This window comes from Penicillium chrysogenum (genome assembly GCF_028827035.1).
Source record: "Penicillium chrysogenum strain IBT 35668 chromosome Unknown utg000002l_segment0_segment0, whole genome shotgun sequence".
Taxonomy (NCBI): domain Eukaryota; kingdom Fungi; phylum Ascomycota; class Eurotiomycetes; order Eurotiales; family Aspergillaceae; genus Penicillium; species Penicillium chrysogenum.
Genome location: NW_026622750.1, coordinates 5,854,943 through 5,876,468, shown reverse-complemented (window position 1 = coordinate 5,876,468; position 21,526 = coordinate 5,854,943). Strand labels below are relative to the sequence as shown.

Sequence of the window (21,526 nt, the reverse complement as noted above, 5' to 3'; positions counted from 1 at the left end):
ATACCCTCTTTATGTTAAATCTGTACATTTATTTGAAGTCAGGCAGATCTATTGACAGGTCACATGCTGATCCACCACACAATTTGACAGATGGAAGGCTATAAAGAAATGTACTCCGTAGGTCTCACTATGTTAAGATGAACATCTGAATTGGTAATCCTTTGAAGGCGAGATCGTAGTGTGGATGGAGGTCATCGATAAAATTACTCATACACCATCAGACGTTACCTGCATACGTACGGAGTACTTTACCTATAAATCTCCATCTGATATCTCAGACCCCAGATCTTCATTCCGTATCCGTGGCTCCATTGCGGTCATACCCCACTAGAATCCACTTGGTCCACTCCCGGCGTCTCCGACCAAACCTCACCTTAACAGAGTACTTTGCTGAAACAAATATCCTCCAATCGGCACTGCAGTTTACCTGCAGTAGTGTATCTTACGCACAAGGCGCCCCATTGTGATACGGAGCTGGGGAAACATCTACCCCACGAAATCGGAGTTCTCTTATCTGCACTCTGCCGACCCAGCCTCCAGATTTCTGTCGCTTCGCGCGTCTCTATCTCTCTCGTCGAGGAACAGCAACTCTGCTTCCTAGAGATAGGCCTATCCTATGTATGGCACATGGTACCTAAAGGGCTGTTAGTTCCGAACATCTTTGAGCAGTCCGAATCACAACCCGTGTGCGCTACTATCGCGTTGCGACGTAATTTCTTTTTTTTCCCTCAGTCTTTATTAGCCGCCTCTCATATCCCATATTTCGATTATCAGCCAGTCTATTTGAGCCTCCGTGAAACATTTCTATCATTGAAATCAGCCTACTATTGGGGATTAGGCGTACTCAGGCAGCTTCACTTGCTCTTGGGCCGTGACAAGTCTAGTTTATTGTTCGTGTCTCACATGTCCACGAAGGGCGAGACAAGTGGAACAATGGCTGAGGAACCAGCATTCCACGTCATTGTCTTGGTAAGTCAGGACCCGTTGATTTGTTTCGTGTCTGTTGCAGAACCCGTCACGTGCCGGGCCAGGTATCCAGGTCTGATAGATATCTTGGCGATTGGATGTTGCTTTCTCAACTTGCCTGATGGCGGGTTCTAGCAGATGGAACCCTGCAAATTCTACTTCGCTGGATGCTGACTACCTCAGGGCCCGACCGGTGGACCCCGCGAAGATAGCGTCACGGGCATTCTTGTCCGGTCAACGTCAACGAAATGGTCTTCCAACTCTGTGGTTGCCGTTGATGCGGGTACCCTTCTCGCAGGCATCATTCGATTACTGGAGCGATACATCCCCGAATACAGGGATGATCAGGGGATGATGACAAGTGGGCCATTTCAGGGGCTAGAGCTGCCCTGTAGCACAGCACAGGCAAATGCAGCCCACGTATTTCGCGAAATCATCGGTGCTGTTCTCATCACACACCCTCATCTAGATCATATCTCAGGGTTGGCCATTAACACTCCGATTCTCGAGGCGGGCAACGGGCCAAAGCCTGTGGCTGCTTTACCATCTGTGCTATCCGCTCTGAAAAACCACATGTTCAACGATGTCATATGGCCTAACTTGTCGGACGAGGATGGCGGTGCTGGTCTGCTCACATATCAGCGATTGGTGGAAGGTGGAAACCCTCGTTTCGGTCGTGGGGACAGTAGAGGCTATGTCAGGGCGTGCAATGGCCTACTGACAAAGTGTTTGAGTGTTAGCCATGGGCGGTGCAAGCAGCGATACCATCCGGAAAGCGGAATGCATCATCGAGTCGGGAGTACCGTCTTTTCCGATCACCAATTGATGCTTCCTTCAAGGGCGATTTCAGTGGACCATACCGATGGCAGGTAAGCTAAGATTCACAATCTTCCAACGAAACTCCTTAACCATTCCCCAGCTTCTATTCCCCCGCTCGCTCTCCACGTCTACTCCCCTCCAACTCCAAAGAGCCAGTGATGGCAACAGTGGAGAGTTCTGCTTTCTTTCTGCGCGATCATCACACCGGCAGCGAGATCATCGTGTTTGGTGACGTCGAGCCCGACTCGGTCTCCATGGGAACCCACAACAAACGGGTATGGGAAGCCGCGGCCCCGAAGATCGCCACGGGGAAACTACGAGCGATCTTCATCGAATGTTCTTACAATGACAGCACCGACGACTCATATCTATACGGCCACATGTGTCCACGACATCTCGTCTCTGAACTCAGCGTGCTCGCCAACAGAGTTACGGAAGTGCGGGATTCGACCACGGGAGAGAAAAAGCGCAAACGTGACCCCCCCGCCGAGACTGGCAGCGAGCAAGTGAGCCCTCGATCGAAACGGACTCTAAGCTCCTCGGCCGATAAAGGCCGGACCCCCGAGCCGCCTGCTGAGCCTCGATCACATCCGAGCGAGTCATTTGAGACCCCTCAGATACCCAGAGCGGACATCGCAGATACTACGGGGAATCCGGACTCTGGGACTTCGGTTGATACTACTCTTCCTCTGGAAGGATTAAGGGTCTACATTATTCACATCAAGGAGAATCTCACTGATGGGCCTCACCCTAGGGACCAGATCCTGAGAGAGCTCCAGGATCATGGTGAAGCAGCCCATCTGGGTTGTGAATTCTTTATCCCGAATCCTCTTGAGGGAATATGGATTTGAGACTTATGGGTATTACTAGGAGGACTTTTGTTGGTTTTTGGTGCAGCGTTCTTCTCGTCATTCAATGTATATTAATCCGGGTTCATTTCTCAGTCAACGAATATTCTTATTGTATCTTTACATTCCATGTAGACTCCCGTATAATTGGACTGACCACGGGGAATCACCGGCGATAGACAGAATTTGATATTTGAAGTCCGAGTCGGCTTGGCTTTTTACATTCTAGGTGCCCATCTGTCTACCAGGCTTGGAGTTCCTTTCCATCTCAGAAGCGCTAGATAAATCTATTCTTCTATATGAAATATACCTATCTACATTTGAACTGGGTGTCTTTAGATACACTCATTCAAAGACCTGATAGTGAGGCGCAGTCGAGTGCCAATAGCAGCTACCACCAACATAAAGCTCAATAGCCTCGAAGTATTGCAAGATCTCCTTTGAAGCGGGTTTCTCCAATCTTTCCTGCTTGAGCTTCGCAGCCAGGGACTCTTGTTCGACGATAACACCAAGAAGGATCATCTTTGCCGCATCCGCTGTGATATTGTGCTCCTTCATCAGAACCACTACTCCGTTTCTCATTCGATCAGTCTCCCAGCTCGTTCACATGACCAGGCTCGTGTCTCTATTTAGGAAAAGCGAAAATCATCCTCACGTCGGAATTAGTCGCCCGCCCACGTTAGAAGCAGCACTTCATACAGATCACTCGTTTTGAGCCTTCATTTTGCCATGATTAACCCTCAAGACAGATTCTGGTCTGAAGGCCAGAACTACTGCGGCCCGAGCGAAAACCCCACCACCGAAACATGTTGCAACGTCTGGGATTGGGATCAACTTCGGATGGTCAAGGTCAAAGGCACCGCCAAACTATTTCCGCCCGAAGAGGATAGGGAGCTCTCAATTTTGGCGCGATTCGCCGATTATCTATCGCCGGAAGTTCGCGCTATCACAGTCGACGACGACGGGCTCCTTACAGGGGTTTCGACGAATCCGGAAGAGGACGATACTCTATTTCTTGCATATATTCCTTTCCCACTCTGTGGATCGCTGGCCGATTGCCGTACAATCCAGTACACTCTAAACTCCAAGAGCTCGACAGGCTTGGTCCTTTCATTGATCTTGTATCGTACGAAAACGAATCTGGGATCTCCCAGAAGGTTGTTTTCAAGTTCAACGTCTTGAACAAGCCTCTGAGACTACAAATGGCCTGGGATGAACTCAACATTCTCAAAAGTCTGCCGCCGCATCCTAATATCATACCATTTGATCGCGTTGTCCTTGAAGACCAGGAGTCTCGGGTGATTGGGTTCACAACGAAGTACATCCCAGGTGGAACACTCGCCAATCCAAAGATCCCTTTTCGATTCCAGTGGTTACAACAGCTTACTCAAGTCGTGGATTTTCTCAACCTAGAACTAGGGATCATGCACCAAGATATCGCACCCCGAAATCTGCTGATCGATCCTTGCACAAATAGGATCGTTCTCTTTGATTTTGATCGGGCTGCATCCGGGAAGAAACGGCTATACGAAGGTCGAGATGACGTTACTAGTGTCGTCTTCACACTCTACGAGCTTGTCACGAACGATATATCCTTCTCGGATGTCCCCCACTCGGATCGACATATAGACATGGTGCAAAGTATCTCAGAATGGATTGTTAGTCGCGAACTGGACTCTGAGGTGTCAAAATTTCGCAACTTTTTAAGCGAATGGGTAGCAACACGAAGGTCCGGCGGGGATATGGAACGATACCTCAATGCACCACACCGATTTACATGGCCGGACCTACCAACAGCGCCCGACTACAATGTACCATTCGAGATGGGCACAACCTGGGATGGAAAGTCAAACTGGATCACTGGCCATCGGTCTAGATCCACCGCAATGGAGATGGGGCAGTATTGCTTTCGCTGGGAGAGGCCACCACAAAGCCGCTCGTCGATCCACGCTGAGAATAGTGTAAAGTAGTCAACGATGGAAAGCTATTTGTGAATGACAGTGCTTAGTCACAATGAACCAAGATGCCAGCCTCATACCACAAGTAAATTTAGCCTTAAGTAAAGCGAGTGTGATTTGTAAAGAGCAGGATCTGCTTAGCTATTTAACCTATGTTGGGCTTACAAAGTAGGCGAGTGATGCGGTGGCTACTACACAGAGAAAGTAAAAGACTAAATGAATGTACGGGAAGGGAGTAATTCCGGCTGACAACAGAGAAGCTTGACTAGGACGTCCACGGGTATCTTGCTGAGTCGAAGGAAGGCTTCCCTCGTAGCTCGTAAATAAATACACGGGAATATACTATATGACTAAAAGGTCAACCTGCCACGATTGACTACAATCTCCCTCCTGCCTACTTAGACATACTCTCCTTGGTCTGTGCAATGATATCTTCCCACACAGAGGTATCAGAAGGAGTCCGCAGACCCTTAGCCGCCGAGGCAGTTCCATTTTCCTCAAGCGAAGGACCGCTACTAGGCAGGTCCAAGATAGGCTCTCCATCTCGAGCAAAGGCGATCAGATCCTCCTCGGTACCCCACTCGCCCATAGCCATCACACCGATAGGCACACCGCTATCGGGGCTGTAACCAGCAGGACAACTGATAGCAGGACAGCCAGTAAAGTTGGCCAGCCAAACATATTCCATATTCCGTACAGAGGATTTGGCATCCGACAAACCGCGAGACAGATCGGCCTCACCACCGTCAATATGCCATCCAGGGATGGGCGTTGTGGGCGAGACGATGAGCATCCCGGGGTGAGCCTTGAAGAGATGCGCGAGATGCGTCATGAGGAGATTGCGCAGCCGCTGAGAGGCGAGCAAGTCCTGTGCGGTGATCTGGTACATGCCCATAGAGACAAGCACCTTATTCGGGGCTGTGAGCTGCCGGATCTTGCTTGCATCAACTCCAGATGCGATCTCCGCCATGATGGTAAGAGCGTGGGCACGCTGACCCTCGGGCAGATAAGGGATTTTGATATCGATAACATTGTAGCCTTGCTCGCGGTAGTAGTCGAGCGCCCGATCAAGCACAGCGCGCACAGGGCCCTCGGCGCGGTCAATCCAGTCGCGGACGATACCAATTGTCTTCGTCCTCTTGGTATCAGGGTGCGGGGGAGCAGGATAAGGGAACTGCGATGAGATCGGGTCTTCTGAAGGTGGTGCCGGAGTGGCCATGATGCGATAGGCGAGAGCGAGGTCATCGATGCTAGCAGCCATAGGACCGATTACACCAACAGTGGGCGCGAGACTTTGGGATGGCGCGCCAGACACACGGCCATGCGACGGCTTCAGGCCCCAGATACCACAGAACGACGATGGGATACGAATTGAGCCTCCGCCATCTGCACCAAGCGCAATAGGTACAAGACCCGCCCCGACAGCGTACCCAGAGCCACCAGACGAACCGCCACAATAGTACTCTTTATTATGGGGGTTCCTAGGTGTTCCATAGTTGGGATTGTTGTTATTTGTGTCTGAAGAGTGTTAGCTACTGCAACCCGATGATGACCAATAATTGGAACTCACCTAGTCCAATCTCATGCATGGATGTTTTTCCGATGATTATAGCTCCGGCGTCCAGCCATTGCTTCACACACCACGAAGTCGCATCAGTACCGTGCTTGAAATCCAGCTTCGAGCCTAGCGTGCGCTTATACCCGGTGAGGTGCACCTCATCCTTCACTGCGACCGGCACGCCGTCGAGCGGACCTAACGACTTGCCCTTTTTGTATCGCTCCGTAGACTCTTCCGCTGCTGCACGGATCAATTCGGCTTGAGACTCCAGGAAAGCAATTGAGTGTTTCCCGGGCGGCTGGGTATCACGTCGGACCAGAGGCAATAGCGTCTCGATGACAGCGGTCGGGGTCAGCTCTCCTGACGAGTAGAGCGCGTGGTAGTCGGCAGAAGTATAGTATCCATGGTCTCCCTTCCTGCGATCCACAATTGCAGACACCGATTTCGCTGCGGACTCGGCCTGGCTGGTATTGTCGACTGGAATGACGGTTGGATCGTAGCGGCCGGCGTACTGGCTTAGGTGGGGAATTTCACGGATGACACTGAAGCCGGCATTACGCCAGAAATGGCTTTGGATAAAGCCAACGTTATGGATTCTGACATAAGTAGCGGGGAATTAGCACGTTGCGATCGTTCAATGGAGCTCTCCTGTAGCTTACAATGTAGCCCCGATGGCTAGGGGCGTGCCGCGGAAGACCGGTAGGACTTGGTCTTCATACTTGTACGGCACTTTGGGACCCTCCAGGGCTGGAGGGTGATTAAGAAAAGACTGTTCGTTGGAGGGCATAGTGTTGATTGCAGAATTGGTTTGCGCGCCTCTCCGGCTCATATATTGTTCCTCCGATGATATCACATGCCGCGGCTAAACCGCAGCAATGCAAGGTTTATTTATTCTCCGCATATGCAGAACATATGAACTATCGACATATTTTATATGCAACTTTTTAAAATTGGATAATACTACATCTATGAGTGTTATAATATATCTACAAGCTCAACTTAATATTGTACTTGTCCATCCCCAGAGCAGCACCAGTTAGCACAGCCGCATAGACAATTAGAATGCCCATGGCCTGCGGGGTATTGAGATCCAAGGTTGGAATGCTCAGGTTCACTGCTCCTGTAAGCAGGTTCGCGATCAGGAACACTGCAAGGCCACCGCGGTTGAAGGCATGTAGAATACGACTGGTCGCAAAGGAAGTCTGCTCTGCCTCGCCTTCGGTGCTAGTGGCACGGTGGACCGCGGGGAAGAACACAGTCTCGGTCAGGCAGAAGAGGAAAAGCTGGACACTATTGAATGCTGACACCCAAAGCACATATGGCATGTTAGCCAACCGACGCGACACTGGGATGTTGGCACCATAGCCGAATGCGTAAGTGGAATTGAAGAAGAACATTGTAGACCAGAACATTCCCTGCAGAACCAATCGCATCAGAACGGAGTTCCGTGCCTTCTGGGGCGATTTCGTGGCCGAGGTACCACGAGGAATGATGCGGACTCCAACACCCCGTCCGGCGAGGAAGATTGCAAAATATCCAATGAATGAAAATACTCCCTCACGGTTCTTGGATAGCAGATCTGGGCCCCGAGGAGATACGAGAATGTAGCCCTTGAGATCCGTCGACTCCAAAGCAACTTGGTAGAGTACTGCAATTCCAAGTGCAAGCACCTCATAGGAGGGGACCAGTGTAGTCAAGGAGTCGAATAGCTCCACGAAAGGAGGCAAAAAGCCAAGCGTGAAGAAAAAGTTCCAGTGCACACCATATTCCGTCACATGTTCCGCATAGTCCAGTCCCTTGACACTCCACAGCCGGATGAGGCCGAGCACAAGCAGAGGAATGGAGTGTCGAGCCGAGCCAACCAACCTCTTATGCAAAGCTAACCGTGGAGACTTCGAGTCGCGGCCCTTCAGGACCGCGCGCGCAGAGACTACTCCAGCGGAGAACACAAAAGATCCCACGCCCAAGTCCATTAGAGACGTTCCCCAGTTCTCCACCTTAGCAAAACGACGTGGGAACGCCCGGAAGTCGACTGCGAGAATGGCTACGCAGGTGACAATCATCATTGCCGCGCGGTACGTGGTCAAGAATGGGTGAATGGGCAATGCCTGCTGTTCCCCCTGGGAGCTCTCATTTTTGGCCTTAGGTTTGCGGGGCGGTTTGGCTTTTTGGGGTGTGCGCAGGCCGTTTCGGGTAAGGAATAGGAGGACCGCGGGGGAGACGAGGAGGATGTTGAGGAGAAGTGGTGCGGAGGAGTAAGCGGTCGTCGCGAATAAGATGGCTAGTACATTGAGGATGAAGTCGGTCGCGAGTGCCGCAGGGCCGTAGGGTGTGAAGAAGGATAGGCGGGACTGGAGCGCGGACCAAAGGAGAACGGATGTCTAGGGTTGTCACAGGTCAGAAGGTGTCAATTGCAAGGTAAAGTCTCGAGGTTTCTCACTGAAGCAACGAGTGTGACTGCATTGATCTCGAGGATTGTGCTTCCCGCAAGATTAGACACAAAGGCCTCCTTGCGAGCTTTGTAGCTCGGATCCATATTGGGCAGTTATCAATATTGATAGCTAATCGCCCTCAAGGGTTCGAATTAAAAGAATGACGTGGTGGAATGGTAGAGCATTGAAGCTCTAAATGTCATGTCTAGCCGCGATCACCTGACCATTTACGGTCTTGAATCCCAAGAACAACTGTCAAGATCACTAATGACACTGTGTCAATTATGTCAAAATATTGTGGAATAATATCTAGATGGCTACCCTTATAAATGATTTAAAGCTATGTTGACTACCGTGGCTAGCTTCGAGGTTGAGCTTTACAATCAGGACGTGGGCAACTGTTCGGCAAGTAATTTTGATTTCGATTAAGGAATTTTATGTAGCAGGTCATAACGTAAGTCTAGTGTCTATGGATAGTAACATTTTAGCACGCTGTGCTTGACATTAGTATGCAAAAGAATCATGATCTAGGCTTTCCGCGTCCACCACCCCCCACGGCGTGCTCCACGGCCTCCGCGGCCTCCTCCACGCTTCTTCTCGATACCCCCTCGGTCTCCTTGGCCAGCTCCAGGGCTAAGTGCATCACGACTCTTGCCACCTCGGGAAGAGTTGCGGTGTCTAGAAGATCCGCTTCGGGCCATCTCATTTGGGTCTGCATAGGTGAAACCTGGAACGCCCTTCAACCCCATCTTGCCAATGATCTTTTTGTCCATTGGGGGAGGCTCTGGACATCCCATGCCCTTGACAGCCATCTCGTTGGCGAGTTGCACAAGGCCAGCCTTGTCGAGACGAAGCTGCCTCAGAAGACCGGATCCAGCGAAGAAACCAATGAAAGACGAGTAGGCGCGTTGCTTCGACTCTTCCTCAATAGTGTACATGGCCTGCATGACAGCTTTAGAGCATGAAGGAGCGCCAGCATTGATCGCTTCGGTATCGGGGTGGGGTTTGATAGGCAGGTGGCGGTTGTTCTTCATGAAGAATGACTCGCCCTCCGTGAGGAGAATGATAGCGCGGCCGTCAGCGCCAGCACGGGCGGTACGACCGACACGGTGGACGTACTGCTCGCCGTTTGATGGCAAACCAACCTGGATGACCAAGTCAACGTTGGGGAAATCCATACCACGGCCGATGACATCTGAAGCGAACAGGATTCCGGCTTCGGCTTCCTTGAATTGATTCGTAGTTCTTGTGCGAGCACCCTGGTTGAGTCTGGAGTGGATCTCGAACACCTTCAAATGAACCATACCCTTGCAAAAGACCCCTGCGAGGAGGGAAACCATGTGTGCAGTCACGCCGAAGACGATGATTTTCGAGCTGGTCTTGATTTCATGCTTGAGCAGGGAGGCAAGTGTAGTGAAGGTATCTGCGACAGACGGCATGAGCACGTGGTACTGGGGAACTCTCTCATGCGTTGGTGCTTCATTCTCATCAATGGTAGAAATGCTAGTGTAGTTTTTCTTCAAAACAATATTGACCACATCCTTGACTTTGGGTGGGACAGTGGCCGAGAAGCACATGCCTTGCCAGCCAGTGCTCTTTTGTGGGATGAGCTGGAGGATGCGCTTCACATCAGCAATAAAACCACTCTCGAGCATCGTGTCAGCTTCATCCAAGACCAATGTTTGGATATTAGACAGCTTCTTAGCGGTGGGAGTTTCAGATAGGTAGTCGCACAAGCGTCCGGGGGTGGCGACAAGAATGGAAGGTGCGCCCTTCATGAAGCGCGAATGAGCAGATGCTCGGGCCGTTCCACCAACTGCGACATGGCACTCAAGAGGAGTGGGAAGTTGCGATGTTAGTTCATCACACGCCTTTGCAATCTGTTGGGCAAGTTCTCGGGTTGGGGTAATGATCAAGATGCCGACCTTGCCCTTGGGCGGCGCGGAATCACCTTGAAGCAGACAGTGCAATGCAGGCAACAAGAAAGCAAGGGTTTTTCCTGTTCCGGTTTTAGCCTGGACAAGACAGTCACTGCGCCAATTTGGAAGTTCTGTCAGAACACGCTGCTGGACAGGGGTCATGTTGGTAAACCCCATCACGTCAAGGGCTTTGAGGAGCTTGGAGTCCAGCTTCCCTGCCATGGTTGAGTACAACTGGGTGTCATTGCTGAGTTGAAGACCTTCCATGACGGTCAATGTTTTATATTCCAAGAAAAACTGCAATTAATTTTGATGAAAATTCAAACTCGTAGTGGCGAATAAATGATTGTTAATGCTTGTTGACAAAACAAAACAAAGAGGAAGTTTGGATGAACGTAATCTTTCTTTCCTTGCTCCTTCTAATTTAGCGAGAATCAGACTTGATGCCTGATGATGTTGGATCAATACAAGTTTATCTTTGACAAAGAAGAGATTTGTTGCCAAGCATTTAAGATTGTCCCAAAGTCTGGTAAGCGTTATCTGATTGGCTACTGAGGACCCATTATCCTCGCTTGATATCACGTGTATTATGGGTCAGTTCCTGAAAAAGTAAGACTAACCCCATATGGTAATTGCCTGATCAAGTCGTGTCCCTGGATACAAGTACTTTCGAGTGAAGATATATCAATCCTCTATATATCAGAGGTCCAGTCCCGTAGAATACTTTGTTGGATTAGTTGGATGTTATCGCTGTATCTTCGGCACTTCTCCCTGATGAGCGTTTCTTCTCGTGGCCATATTGCCGGAGGGCTAGTCGAAACGGCAGAGGCAACTTCCTAGACACAGGCTGTGTGATTATTTATAGGTGAAAAACGTGTTGTGATTTATAGAGTAGAATGATCTGGAACAAAGACAAAGCAGTATGTCAGAACTTACCTCGAGAAAAGCTTACGGAGTGTTTGGGGGCCATCTATCCTATCGATATGATTCGCCCGGCACCTGGGCAGTCCCAGTCGATCACCTAATATGGGGCGAAGACCGATACGTAGGTACTTATGTCGCACCATATTGTAGTAAACAATCTCCGATAACGTTCCTAGAAAGCTCCACGGCTTCGCTAAAGGACACCACAGCCACAATATAACGTTTTTCGTACACCATGGCGGTCACCCTCATTACCACCCGTCATAGATGCGGATCGTTTCTAGTCGAGTCAAGTAATTTTCTGCCTGTTTTTATTCTCACAGGCTACGTGTATAGGACGAATCATAGTTGGGCGATTGGCCACTATGCATCGAAACCGAGAGCTCTTACTCCGTAGAGCTCACGGTGAACGACTTAAAATCGGTATTAGATCCGTATGATCGACCGGGGGTCACGGACCGTTTCTAGTCTAGAACCAATGCGAACGTCCGCATGCACATTGCCTATTAAACGCTTGGGCATACATATGGTAGGGCCACCATTTCCAAAATAACCGTGCCCGATTCCCCACTTGCATACCTCCACATAGATGGTGTCGCCTATTGTAAGTTTCAGGAATCATTCATCGAACATTGGTAGACATTGTGCTGCTCTCATGACAGGTTTCGAAAAGTGAGCAATGCGCAACATTCACAGATGCTTGGTTGATCCTCCGATGATCTATATCCTCAGGGCAAAATCCCCTGAGTGGCCAGCGGGATCATCAGAGGATGAAAATGTACGGGAAGTCATCTGACTTTTCAAACATCGGTTAGAGCGGACTGTGATGTTCGAATAGAAAATTTGCAAGAGTCCCCGGCTAAAGTCCCCCAGGACCATGGTGAAAGTGAAAACCCATTGGTGAGTCAAAACATTGCGGCTACAGATTGCCGATCAATGCTTTTCAAACAGCCGCTGATACCCTTCTTCTCGAGGTATTAGTTTGCCCACACCACATGCTCATCCTATCCAAATAATACCCGAGCCCCGTGTTCCCTGGAGGAGCCGAATACTCGGGGACCATCGGCGTTCAGACAGTGCGGGCCAAAGGATCTTCGCCGGCCTTTGCTTCGTACATATCTCCACCAGGAAGCGGATCACCACCGATGGTCTGTGAATGCCTTATGGAGCAAGGTATTTTAGTACTCTTATATCGGTCAGCCCGCAATCAAAAAAAGAGGAAAAGGGGTAAATAGTAAATGCTCATCATTACGGCACGCGGGTTTGGGCCAACAGAAGGCTTTTCATTAAGTTTGACCCCATTCATCTTGGCAGGAGTCGTAAAAAGCGGACCTTGCGATTGGGGCTCACCGTAGTGGCTAAAAAGAGGACACTATATCCATGGCCCGTACGGAGTACTCCGTAGCTATCCACACAGTTCGTCTATTTCTCCACGCTTATTGGGCGCTTAGGCGTCGGCTTGAGGTCTCTCTTTCGCCGCATCATCGGGAGATTTGCCTGGCCTGTTAATCAACCTGGAGAAAACGATATGAGTGTTGGGAACAATATTCTGGTCTTGTCAAGGCCACCCCATTGCTGAGAAGGTTATAATCACCTCCTGAAAGCATCCATGGGTATACCTCGCATAACATCTAATTTTCCTCTGCTCCGTATCCTCGTTCAAGCTAATCTCGCCCTGGATTGGCACGATCAGTCACGTTCTGGCTTGATCCCTGCTCGGCTCGGAAATAGTCTCGAGCCACCCACCCATGATCTTTCGAAACCAGTGATCCACAACTTCCCCTCATGTTAGGCTCCAGTGCTGGGTCCATGGTCGCCAGCGGGGGTTCTCTTCGAAAGGTTCTGGGCAACAGAAGGGAGTCCTGCGTCGAGTGTCGGGAGTGGAAGGAAACCAATAACCATGAGCTCTCAAGACGAACCACCTATCAAGAGGCGTGAGTCTCGATCAGGGACAAGGAAAGTCTCAACCCTGTCAGCGGAACAACTAGAGCGAAAGCGTGCCAACGATCGAGAGGCTCAGCGGTCCATTCGCCAACGCACCAAGGGGCATATAGAGCAACTTGAGGCTCAGGTATCCACGCTCCAGTCACAGATTGCCAAGATGCGGGTCCAGAACGAGCGGTTCGATGAAGTCGTGCAACACAATGCTTTTCTGGAGAATGAAGTCATCCGATTGAAGCATCAAGTTGCTTCTTTGACTGGCCGACCGGAGTTTGCATCAAATACCGAACCGATCACTCCGCTTCGAGGTGAGTGGTCGGAACAAGCCTCGAATAGTGCATTACCCGACATCCCAACAACGGGGGCATTATTACCGCCACACTTCAGTGCAACATCCCACACTCAAAGACCATCGGACCTTTCAGCACCACGTCCAGTGTCTCATCAACATGACTGGCAACAACAATACCCGTCCACAAGATCGCCGTCGCTCACAGCCTCCGATCCCGAATTCCCCAGTCGTATGGAACCGTACCCGATAGATGGTCGAATGCATCAGAGACAACCCATCTGCCCACCCCAGCAACAATCCGGATCTTCTTTCTCTCAATTCGCTTACAGCAACCGGTCACTTTCCATGTCGAGTGCCAGTCCCGTTCCTCAGCCAACTCCCGCCCGAGTCTACCAACCGTCCACATCAACATACCCGCAGCCAATGCCTCCATCGCAACAGACGGATCCGACATACGAGTATCCATGGGTGCCTCCCTCGTGAACATTGCATGTGCCAGGCAACCGGGGCGGTCCAAGGGCCTTGTAACCTTGGTGGAAACACATGTCTTGCGAGCTCATGCCGATCCGGTCTCACAGCATGTAATTTCCGTGCAAGATCCTTGGTACGAACATTCATACTGATAGATGCTATAGATCTCGGAGCAATGCTTGTTCTCAGACTCCGAAGTCGACGCGGAAATCGCGTTCGAAACTGGGGTCCACACAAAAATAGTACCCTTGGAACGGAAATAGCAGCCGCGCCGAATGAAGTAAGCTGTGGGTGCAGTCTTGGAGCTCAGTCCCACCTTTGGTCCATCTACAAATGCCCGGTGTGACTTGCTGAGAGGTCGGGAAACAGACTTGGACTTCCACACGGCAAGATTATTGTTGGAACTGGATATCCAAACAAGGCAGGGCACATTGGCACCACTGGGGCCATCATCTCCGCTGCTCTTTTACTTTCTTGTATACACAGTTTGACATTTATACATCTTAGTTGAGCGAATGCGAAATGGTCACAGGCATGACCAATGATGGCTCTTCGTGTTCTGTATACTGGAAGGGAATGATGAATAAACACCCAAAAGAAACAAGCAATACGCCGCAGTGTGCATCCATAGATGAAATCAAAGCCATTTAGGTAGGTATTCAACGCCATCTCGTCTAGTTCGTGTACTGCTTCTGGAGAAGCTTGGCAATGGTCTGCAACTGGATGTTGCTGGTACCCTCGTAGATAGCGCCGATCTTGCTATCGCGGAACATCTTCTCAGCAATACCCTCACGGACAAAGCCCATGCCACCCATCCACTCAACAGCAGAGCTAGACACCCGGCCGGCGACCTGGGAGGCGTACAGCTTAGCCATGGCGGCGTCCTGGACGAAGTCCTGGCCAGCCTCCTTCTTGCGAGCAGCGTTGTAGACGAGAGCGCGGGCAGCGGCAATCTCAGTGTAGGCCTGCGCAATCTGGTGCTGCATGCCCTGGAAGTTTCCGATGAGCTCGCCGAATTGGCGACGGTCGTTCCAGACGTATCTTTGGTTGTGGTCAGCTGGTTGAATTCATATGCGGGTGTAAGATGGACAGGAAATCTCACCTAGCGGCGTTCTCCCATGCGCCGAGGGCCAGACCGGTCATTTGAGCGGCGATACCAATACGACCCTCGTTCAATACGCTGATGGCGTACTTATATCCTTGCCCCTCCTCGCCGAGCAGGTTGCTCTTGGGGATGACACAGTCATCAAAGTTGAGCACACAAGTGCTGCTAGCACGAATTCCAAGCTTCTTCTCCTTCTTAGCAATTGAGAAGCCGGGGGTATCCTTCTCGACAATAAAAGCAGTGATACCCTTGTAACCCTTGCTGGGGTCAATGTTGGCAAAGACAATGAAGACACCAGCCTCCATAGAGTTAGTGATCCACATCTTAGAGCCATTGAGTTTATAACCATCGGCGGTCTTCTCAGCCTTAGTCTGGAGCGCGAAGGCATCAGAGCCAGACGCAGGCTCGGAGAGACAGAACGAGCCGACAGTGCCGGTAGTCAGCTTGGGTAGCCAGGTACGCTGGGCCTTGGCATCACCGTACTTCATGATCGCGGTGTTGACGAGTGTGTTGTGAACATCAACCAGCACGCTGACGCTGGGGTCGACGCGTGCCAGCTCCTCGATTGCGACGATCGCCGCGGTGAAGTTCATCCCGGCACCGCCAAACTCCTCTGGCACCTCAATGCCCATCAGGCCCTGCTCGAAGAGCTGCTCCACGACCTTTGCGTCCATAGTCTCGGCTTCATCCATTTCCCGCACCTTCGGGCCGATCTGCTCCACTGCGAACTTGGATACCGAGTCGGCCATCAGGGATTCCGTCTCGGACAAAAGGGTGATCGGCGTCGGGGTGAGCTCGGAGAGGTCGACCTCCCGCCGGCGGGGGGTGGTTGAGAATGCATATGCGCTGTAATGGGGTAGAACTTGTTAGCGAATACATTCCAATAGCATGGGCTCCTGGGCTAGACGGTACCTCTGTACGGGCCGGCCGGCAGCAAGTCGCTTGCCCGCCAAGCGGACTGAGGGGGTACGCGACAAAGGCCGCAACGCGCGAATAATAGAAGCCATTGTGAATAGAGGGGAAATAAGCTCAATGCGTGAGAAAGAAAAGGAGGAGAAAATGACCTCGGGAGGGAGGTGAAGGTCATAATCACGAGGGTGTCGCTGAGCCGAGGTCGGTTATCGGCGGCGTTGGGGATCCGCGGGGATGTGGGTCTTTCCATTCCTTAACCTAGGTTGATCAGGGCGAAGGGAACACTTACATTCATCTACAATACAAAATATGCCATGCTGGACATGTCCATGCAAGCATCAGCCAAGAATATAACACACATTTGATAAGACAACACATTAAACAACCTTTCGGACATCCTGACGACGCCCATGGATCGAACCCTTAGCAGAGATACTACAATCTCCTGACGGCGGGCTGACCTGACCCTCCACATCCTCGAAACGGGTCTCAATTTCAGTTCTAATCATAACATCCTTCGGCCCATTGACAATGTGTTCTTCGCTTCCATTCGTCCCAGCAGATGTGCTGAGCTCGATCCAGTCCGGATTATCATCGTCAAATGGCTTCCTCCCCCCGTATGCGTTGGACTGAAAGTTAGAGTGGCTAGTCGGGTTGGACTTGTTTGTGCCATATGCTGCGAATCCGCTCGAGTTGCGGTACTGGTAGGGAGTCGAGGGTTTCTTCGAGGTGAAACCCAGTTGCTGCAACACCTTTTCCATGAGTGGCCGGATAGGTGGTACGCAGCCGACGATGACGACAATCCAAGCTTCTGTCGAGGCCCAGATGAGGAGGTCGGATTGAGCGTCTATTGGAAATATGATAATTAGCTTCTTTTCTTTTTTCTTTTTTTTTCACGACGGAATTTTGGATTGTGACTTGCAGGTAATATCTGTTGTTTCGGTCAATGCCTTGAGCTCATACGTCTTGACAGCGGAGCAAACTGCCGCTCTGCAGTCGAGGAAATGTTAGCTCGGGGCAAGTTGAAATAATTTGTGGGAAATACTTACATCCAACCCAATCCCATGAGGATGGACAAGGCGATCTTGATCCGCAGCTTCATCTGGAGCTTCCAAAAGAGATGAACTGGATACAGTGCCAACAGGATGTCGCTAAATGCATTGAAGCCTAAAAGGTCAGTATCGTCTCAACTTTGACTCTCGATGTGACGTGCAAACTCACTAGCCTGGAAGAAGGAATAGTTCTGGTTCATTTTGCGCCCCGGGTCGCATGTTCCTTCTACACTATCATCCCACAATTTGTGCATTGGCCTACATTGACCCAGAATTGTTCCGAGGACAGCGATGTTAACTGCTCCAATGAAACCACCCAGAATAATCAAGAACCACGGCTTTTTCTCGTGACGACCACGAATCTGGACAAGGAAGGCGAGAATCGCCAGCTTTCCCAACATACTGGCTGCGATCGCTAGTAACTGGAATACCCATGACCAATGCAGCGCTGTGACTATCTGCGTGTCTGACAGACTATCCAAGTGACGGCCCATCCCAGCATTGACTGACAACTGCAGGAACACCTGAGCAGTGCCCTCGGTCGCCTGTCAGAAAAGCCACTCATTAGCACGTGCCATGGAGTCGAGACTCATGGAAAAGAGGCCAGGCGCTCACCACCGTCAAACCAGCGACAGCAAAGTCCCATCTAAACCGCCCAACGAATTTCCAGTTACTCAGAAACCGAAGGCCGAAAAAGAATAGGCCAATGCATGTTTCCGTCCAAGAAACGGCGAGGATGACCACAGAATTGTTTCCGACCATTTCTGGCCTTCAGGAAGGGAATGCGTCCACACGTCCTCGCACAATATAGGGCAAAATCAAGAGAAGGTGCAGAATAACCAAGTCAGAAATGGATGCATTTTCCTGATATCACCATCATCCTGTACAGGCCACTCAAAAACCACTAAAGGGCATTCCGTTCCCAGAAAAGTCTCACGCGATGAACAGGGTTTTAATTAAACCATCCATGTCTGCCATTGGAGAATTACAATTTGGAATCTTCCAAACCAAGCGCCCAGAACATACCACAACTCAGAAGGATTACGCTGAAGGATCTTCTGCCCAGGTACGTCCAATGATAAATTGCCTGGTGGTAATAAACCAAATTTAATGATTTAATAACTGAGTTAATTAGTCAATAACGCGGTATGTCGATGAGAACTGGAGAATCAAATTTTCACAATTCATCTAAGCCAATCCCTGGGGCCTCAAGCTAAACTGCAAGTTGGCGACTTCTTACATGGGTTAAAGGCTTCCCGGTCGATATTTGGCTTCTAACAATACGTGGAAATTCTATTTTCGCGGCAGATTTCTAGCCTTGCATTAGTCTGGTCGAGTCTGGTCTTCTGAGGGGAGGGGGAAGGTAGGAACGAACCGAAATTATATCGCTGCCTCGCCTATTGGCCTCGGAGGAACCGAAGCGGCCCAAGCAAGATGATGTGGGTTCAGCCACCATATAGCATGTGGATCTTCTTAAATGAATCTAGATTGGAATGATTCATGCAAACAAGCGAGAAGGCGACGATCCATTCGCACAACGGTAAGTCTGAGATATAACCCAATGAGGACAAACCATGGTCGACCTTTGAATCAAGTAACTTTTCCAAAACGAACGCTTGTCTACCTAGGTAATTGATTAGCGAAAAAGGGGTGAATTGCCCTGCACAAAATCGGAGACTATGCCATTGTAGTCACGGCCAGCTCCGTATACGGAGTACTCCAGGGCTATTTCCCCAAGACCGGGGCAGTGGGGAAGGGAAAACATATTCGGACCCTGTCTTTCATTTAGGGCCCGTCTGGGACCATTTACACCATTTACACCATTTACACCACAATCTAACCGACAGCCGAATAAGGTTACTTAGATTAAAACCACGCGTCGAGTCATCGACAATCGTGCCGCTCTACCGAGTTGGATTCGATAAACTTCGTTCATCTTGGCACTTTGTCTGAAACTCAAAAGACAGTGAAATAAAACAGATTGTATACAACATATATTAAATCTACATAAACTCGGTTTGTGTCTAATCTCAGGTATATATCAGAATGCTCCACCTATTCGCCCCCAACTAGACAATACCAGCAACCCGGAGAAGATCTTTCCGGTGTAACCAAATTCGGATCTCCTTGCCCTTGAGATAGAATGGAATACAGACCAAGTATACCGCGACATTGATAGCCGCAACTGTCATGAAGACACTCAAAACACCACTGGAAGTGATAAAATCGTTGATCACCCACGTCCAGATCCACGCGATGCAACTCTTTAAAGCAGCAATGGTGACCATGATCTCAACGGAAAGCTGAAACCCCAGAAAAGGAGACGATCAGCAGATGTACTATAGTTTGTCCAAGCTAAAAAAGCCAAATTCCTTACCTCTTTGTGGCAATCCAGGGCGTAGTTCATGCCAAGCGTGGTTCCCATTTGACTTCCTACCGACAGGATACCGGCCCCCACAACAGGCATTGCCCAATGCATTTGGTGTTCATAGGAAAGCCCAAACCAAAGCGCACCGAAGAATGTGAAAAATGCCGCCAATAGGCAGGTCGGTAGCCGCATCTCGGGCTCGCGAATACCATTATTTCGCTTGGTGAAGAAGGTGGCAATCCAATCGCCTCCTGGACCGGAGAAATAGACACCGAAAAGAGAGCCAACGAAGGGCGACAGGAAGAAGAGACCCTGGCCATTGGAATTGAATCCGTAGGGAGGTGGTGCAAAGAGCTGTGCCACCGACGCCCCAAGGATCACATTCCAGCTAAGAGCCATTCCATAGATACAGCACGACCAGAGAACCGTGGGATAGGCCACGAGCACGAATGGACGCAGGAACACGTGAAGGAGATTCACATTTGGGTCTCCGCTGTTCCAGAACTTGAGTTCTTGCACAAAGGTCTTTTTGGGGACTGCAATCGATTCCTGAACTAACACCTGGTCTTTATCCGCGTTGACTGCGGTGGTCTGGAATGGATCTGGGCGGGGCCCGTCGAACTTGGTCTCTGGCATGAAGAAGAACATGGAGATCAGACTGGCACCAACAAACATGGTCACAATCCAGAATGCCCAGTCCATCCCAAGTGCCTGCACGATGAATCCAGAGAACATCGGTCCCAGCTCATTACCTCCCAGGACAGACAGTCCGTAGATGGCGATTAGCTCTCCGCGGTTATGCAGGAAGAACATATCAGTCACTGTGGACGGGACAATTGACTCGATGGGCGCCTGGAATGCGCCCAGGAAAGCACGCCCAACCAGGAAAACAGTATAGGTTTTGTTGGATGCAATGGCCAGCCAGATACAGGCGATGGCCATAAGCAAGTTCGAGAAAATGTAGACAGGACGGCGGCCATACTTGACGGCAAATGGCATCCAGACACAATTCCATACACCCTGGTTGATCAAACAAGCTCCGTTCGCATAGGTTAATTCCTGGAGGGTCTTGCCGAAGGTGGTGGACAGTTGCATCATACCTGTGCTACTCAGCATGGCTCAATATAATCCATATGGTAGATGACGAATACATACCAGCTGCCATGATAGGACCTGTAATAGCGCCCATGAATGCGAACCAACAGCCGTTGAAGAAAGTCAAGCTTTTCTTCGTAGTAGACCAGCTCAAAGGATCATTCGGATCGTTGATCGAAGGTTGCGGGACCAATAACATGCGGCCGTCGCCTGTTTCACGATGCTTCAGCTGGTGAAGCCGCTCAGAAATGCTTCCATTGTCGCTACCATCGAACAGTATTTCTGTTCCAGGTGCGGCATGGAACTGTTCTGCGGCTTTCTTCTCGGACTCTTGTTGCGTTCTGTCCGACATGTTGAAGATGCCCAAGAGGGTCCTCCAGAATATGAAGCAGAAAAATAAGGGCGAGTGTCAGGAACAGGAAGGGGGAAAAAAAGAACGACTTTGAACACTGCGTCGCGTGGAACAAGACGGAAATATCCTTTTAATACATGGGAGTATAGTACATAGTGGCCATTCCCTTTTAGTCTGAAACATATATCGAGCATATAGTACTAGTAGTAATGTACTCCGTACTCGAAATCCAAAAAAGACCTTGATAAATCAATCCTTCGGGCCTCCCTGTATTTTTGAGGGCCAATCATAAAAATCCAGGCTAACGACGAGCATTGCGCTATGCAGGGATATATGTGGGTGTCGTAATAACGGGCTCGGTGCGTGGTGAAAAACTAGTGAACTCTTCATCCCGCCTACTATATTTGATGTGGATTCTCTGTCTTTCAATCTACACCTATCAAGGTTTTTACCATAATTTTGCATCCACTCGGGAATAAAGGCCTAAGCATCTAGTCTCAACACTAGCAAATAC

At 50.1% G+C, this 21,526-nt stretch overlaps 10 protein-coding genes across 10 annotated transcripts; 3 read left to right on the top strand and 7 right to left on the bottom strand.

The window, feature by feature from the left end:
* Window positions 1–903: 903 nt before the first annotated feature.
* Window positions 904–2,636, top strand: pdeA (3',5'-cyclic-nucleotide phosphodiesterase PDE1; the record flags this gene model as incomplete). The annotated part of the gene is made up of 3 exons (XM_056711208.1): window positions 904–969; window positions 1,150–1,835; window positions 1,886–2,636. The coding sequence occupies 3 exons, from the start codon at window positions 904–906 to the stop codon at window positions 2,634–2,636; spliced, it is 1,503 nt and encodes a 500-aa protein (XP_056569629.1).
* A 342-nt stretch (window positions 2,637–2,978) lies between these two features.
* N7489_005455 (uncharacterized protein) lies at window positions 2,979–3,191 on the bottom strand (the record flags this gene model as incomplete). The annotated part of the gene is made up of 1 exon (XM_056711207.1): window positions 2,979–3,191. The coding sequence occupies one exon, from the start codon at window positions 3,189–3,191 to the stop codon at window positions 2,979–2,981; it is 213 nt and encodes a 70-aa protein (XP_056569628.1).
* A 171-nt stretch (window positions 3,192–3,362) lies between these two features.
* N7489_005454 (uncharacterized protein) lies at window positions 3,363–4,603 on the top strand (the record flags this gene model as incomplete). Its single annotated transcript, XM_056711206.1, is given in 2 exon segments — window positions 3,363–3,693; window positions 3,705–4,603. 2 exon segments carry the CDS (start codon window positions 3,363–3,365, stop codon window positions 4,601–4,603), a joined length of 1,230 nt encoding a protein of 409 aa, XP_056569627.1.
* A 382-nt stretch (window positions 4,604–4,985) lies between these two features.
* Window positions 4,986–6,936, bottom strand: N7489_005453 (amidase; the record flags this gene model as incomplete). Its single annotated transcript, XM_056711205.1, has 3 exons — window positions 4,986–6,109; window positions 6,162–6,745; window positions 6,809–6,936. 3 exons carry the CDS (start codon window positions 6,934–6,936, stop codon window positions 4,986–4,988), a joined length of 1,836 nt encoding a protein of 611 aa, XP_056569626.1.
* A 199-nt stretch (window positions 6,937–7,135) lies between these two features.
* gwt1 (putative GPI anchor biosynthesis protein Gwt1) lies at window positions 7,136–8,685 on the bottom strand (the record flags this gene model as incomplete). The annotated part of the gene is made up of 2 exons (XM_056711204.1): window positions 7,136–8,530; window positions 8,590–8,685. 2 exons carry the CDS (start codon window positions 8,683–8,685, stop codon window positions 7,136–7,138), a joined length of 1,491 nt encoding a protein of 496 aa, XP_056569625.1.
* Window positions 8,686–9,108: 423 nt separating this feature from the next.
* Window positions 9,109–10,767, bottom strand: N7489_005451 (DEAD/DEAH box helicase; the record flags this gene model as incomplete). The annotated part of the gene is made up of 1 exon (XM_056711203.1): window positions 9,109–10,767. One exon carries the CDS (start codon window positions 10,765–10,767, stop codon window positions 9,109–9,111), a length of 1,659 nt encoding a protein of 552 aa, XP_056569624.1.
* Window positions 10,768–13,324: 2,557 nt separating this feature from the next.
* N7489_005450 (bZIP transcription factor) lies at window positions 13,325–14,140 on the top strand (the record flags this gene model as incomplete). Its single annotated transcript, XM_056711202.1, has 1 exon — window positions 13,325–14,140. The coding sequence occupies one exon, from the start codon at window positions 13,325–13,327 to the stop codon at window positions 14,138–14,140; it is 816 nt and encodes a 271-aa protein (XP_056569623.1).
* A 662-nt stretch (window positions 14,141–14,802) lies between these two features.
* Window positions 14,803–16,240, bottom strand: N7489_005449 (acyl-CoA dehydrogenase; the record flags this gene model as incomplete). Its single annotated transcript, XM_056711201.1, has 3 exons — window positions 14,803–15,169; window positions 15,231–16,079; window positions 16,146–16,240. 3 exons carry the CDS (start codon window positions 16,238–16,240, stop codon window positions 14,803–14,805), a joined length of 1,311 nt encoding a protein of 436 aa, XP_056569622.1.
* A 282-nt stretch (window positions 16,241–16,522) lies between these two features.
* Window positions 16,523–17,598, bottom strand: N7489_005448 (uncharacterized protein; the record flags this gene model as incomplete). Its single annotated transcript, XM_056711200.1, has 2 exons — window positions 16,523–16,992; window positions 17,460–17,598. The coding sequence occupies 2 exons, from the start codon at window positions 17,596–17,598 to the stop codon at window positions 16,523–16,525; spliced, it is 609 nt and encodes a 202-aa protein (XP_056569621.1).
* Window positions 17,599–19,266: 1,668 nt separating this feature from the next.
* N7489_005447 (Major facilitator superfamily domain general substrate transporter) lies at window positions 19,267–21,012 on the bottom strand (the record flags this gene model as incomplete). Its single annotated transcript, XM_056711199.1, has 3 exons — window positions 19,267–19,500; window positions 19,575–20,665; window positions 20,721–21,012. 3 exons carry the CDS (start codon window positions 21,010–21,012, stop codon window positions 19,267–19,269), a joined length of 1,617 nt encoding a protein of 538 aa, XP_056569620.1.
* Between the last annotated feature and the right edge of the window lie 514 nt (window positions 21,013–21,526).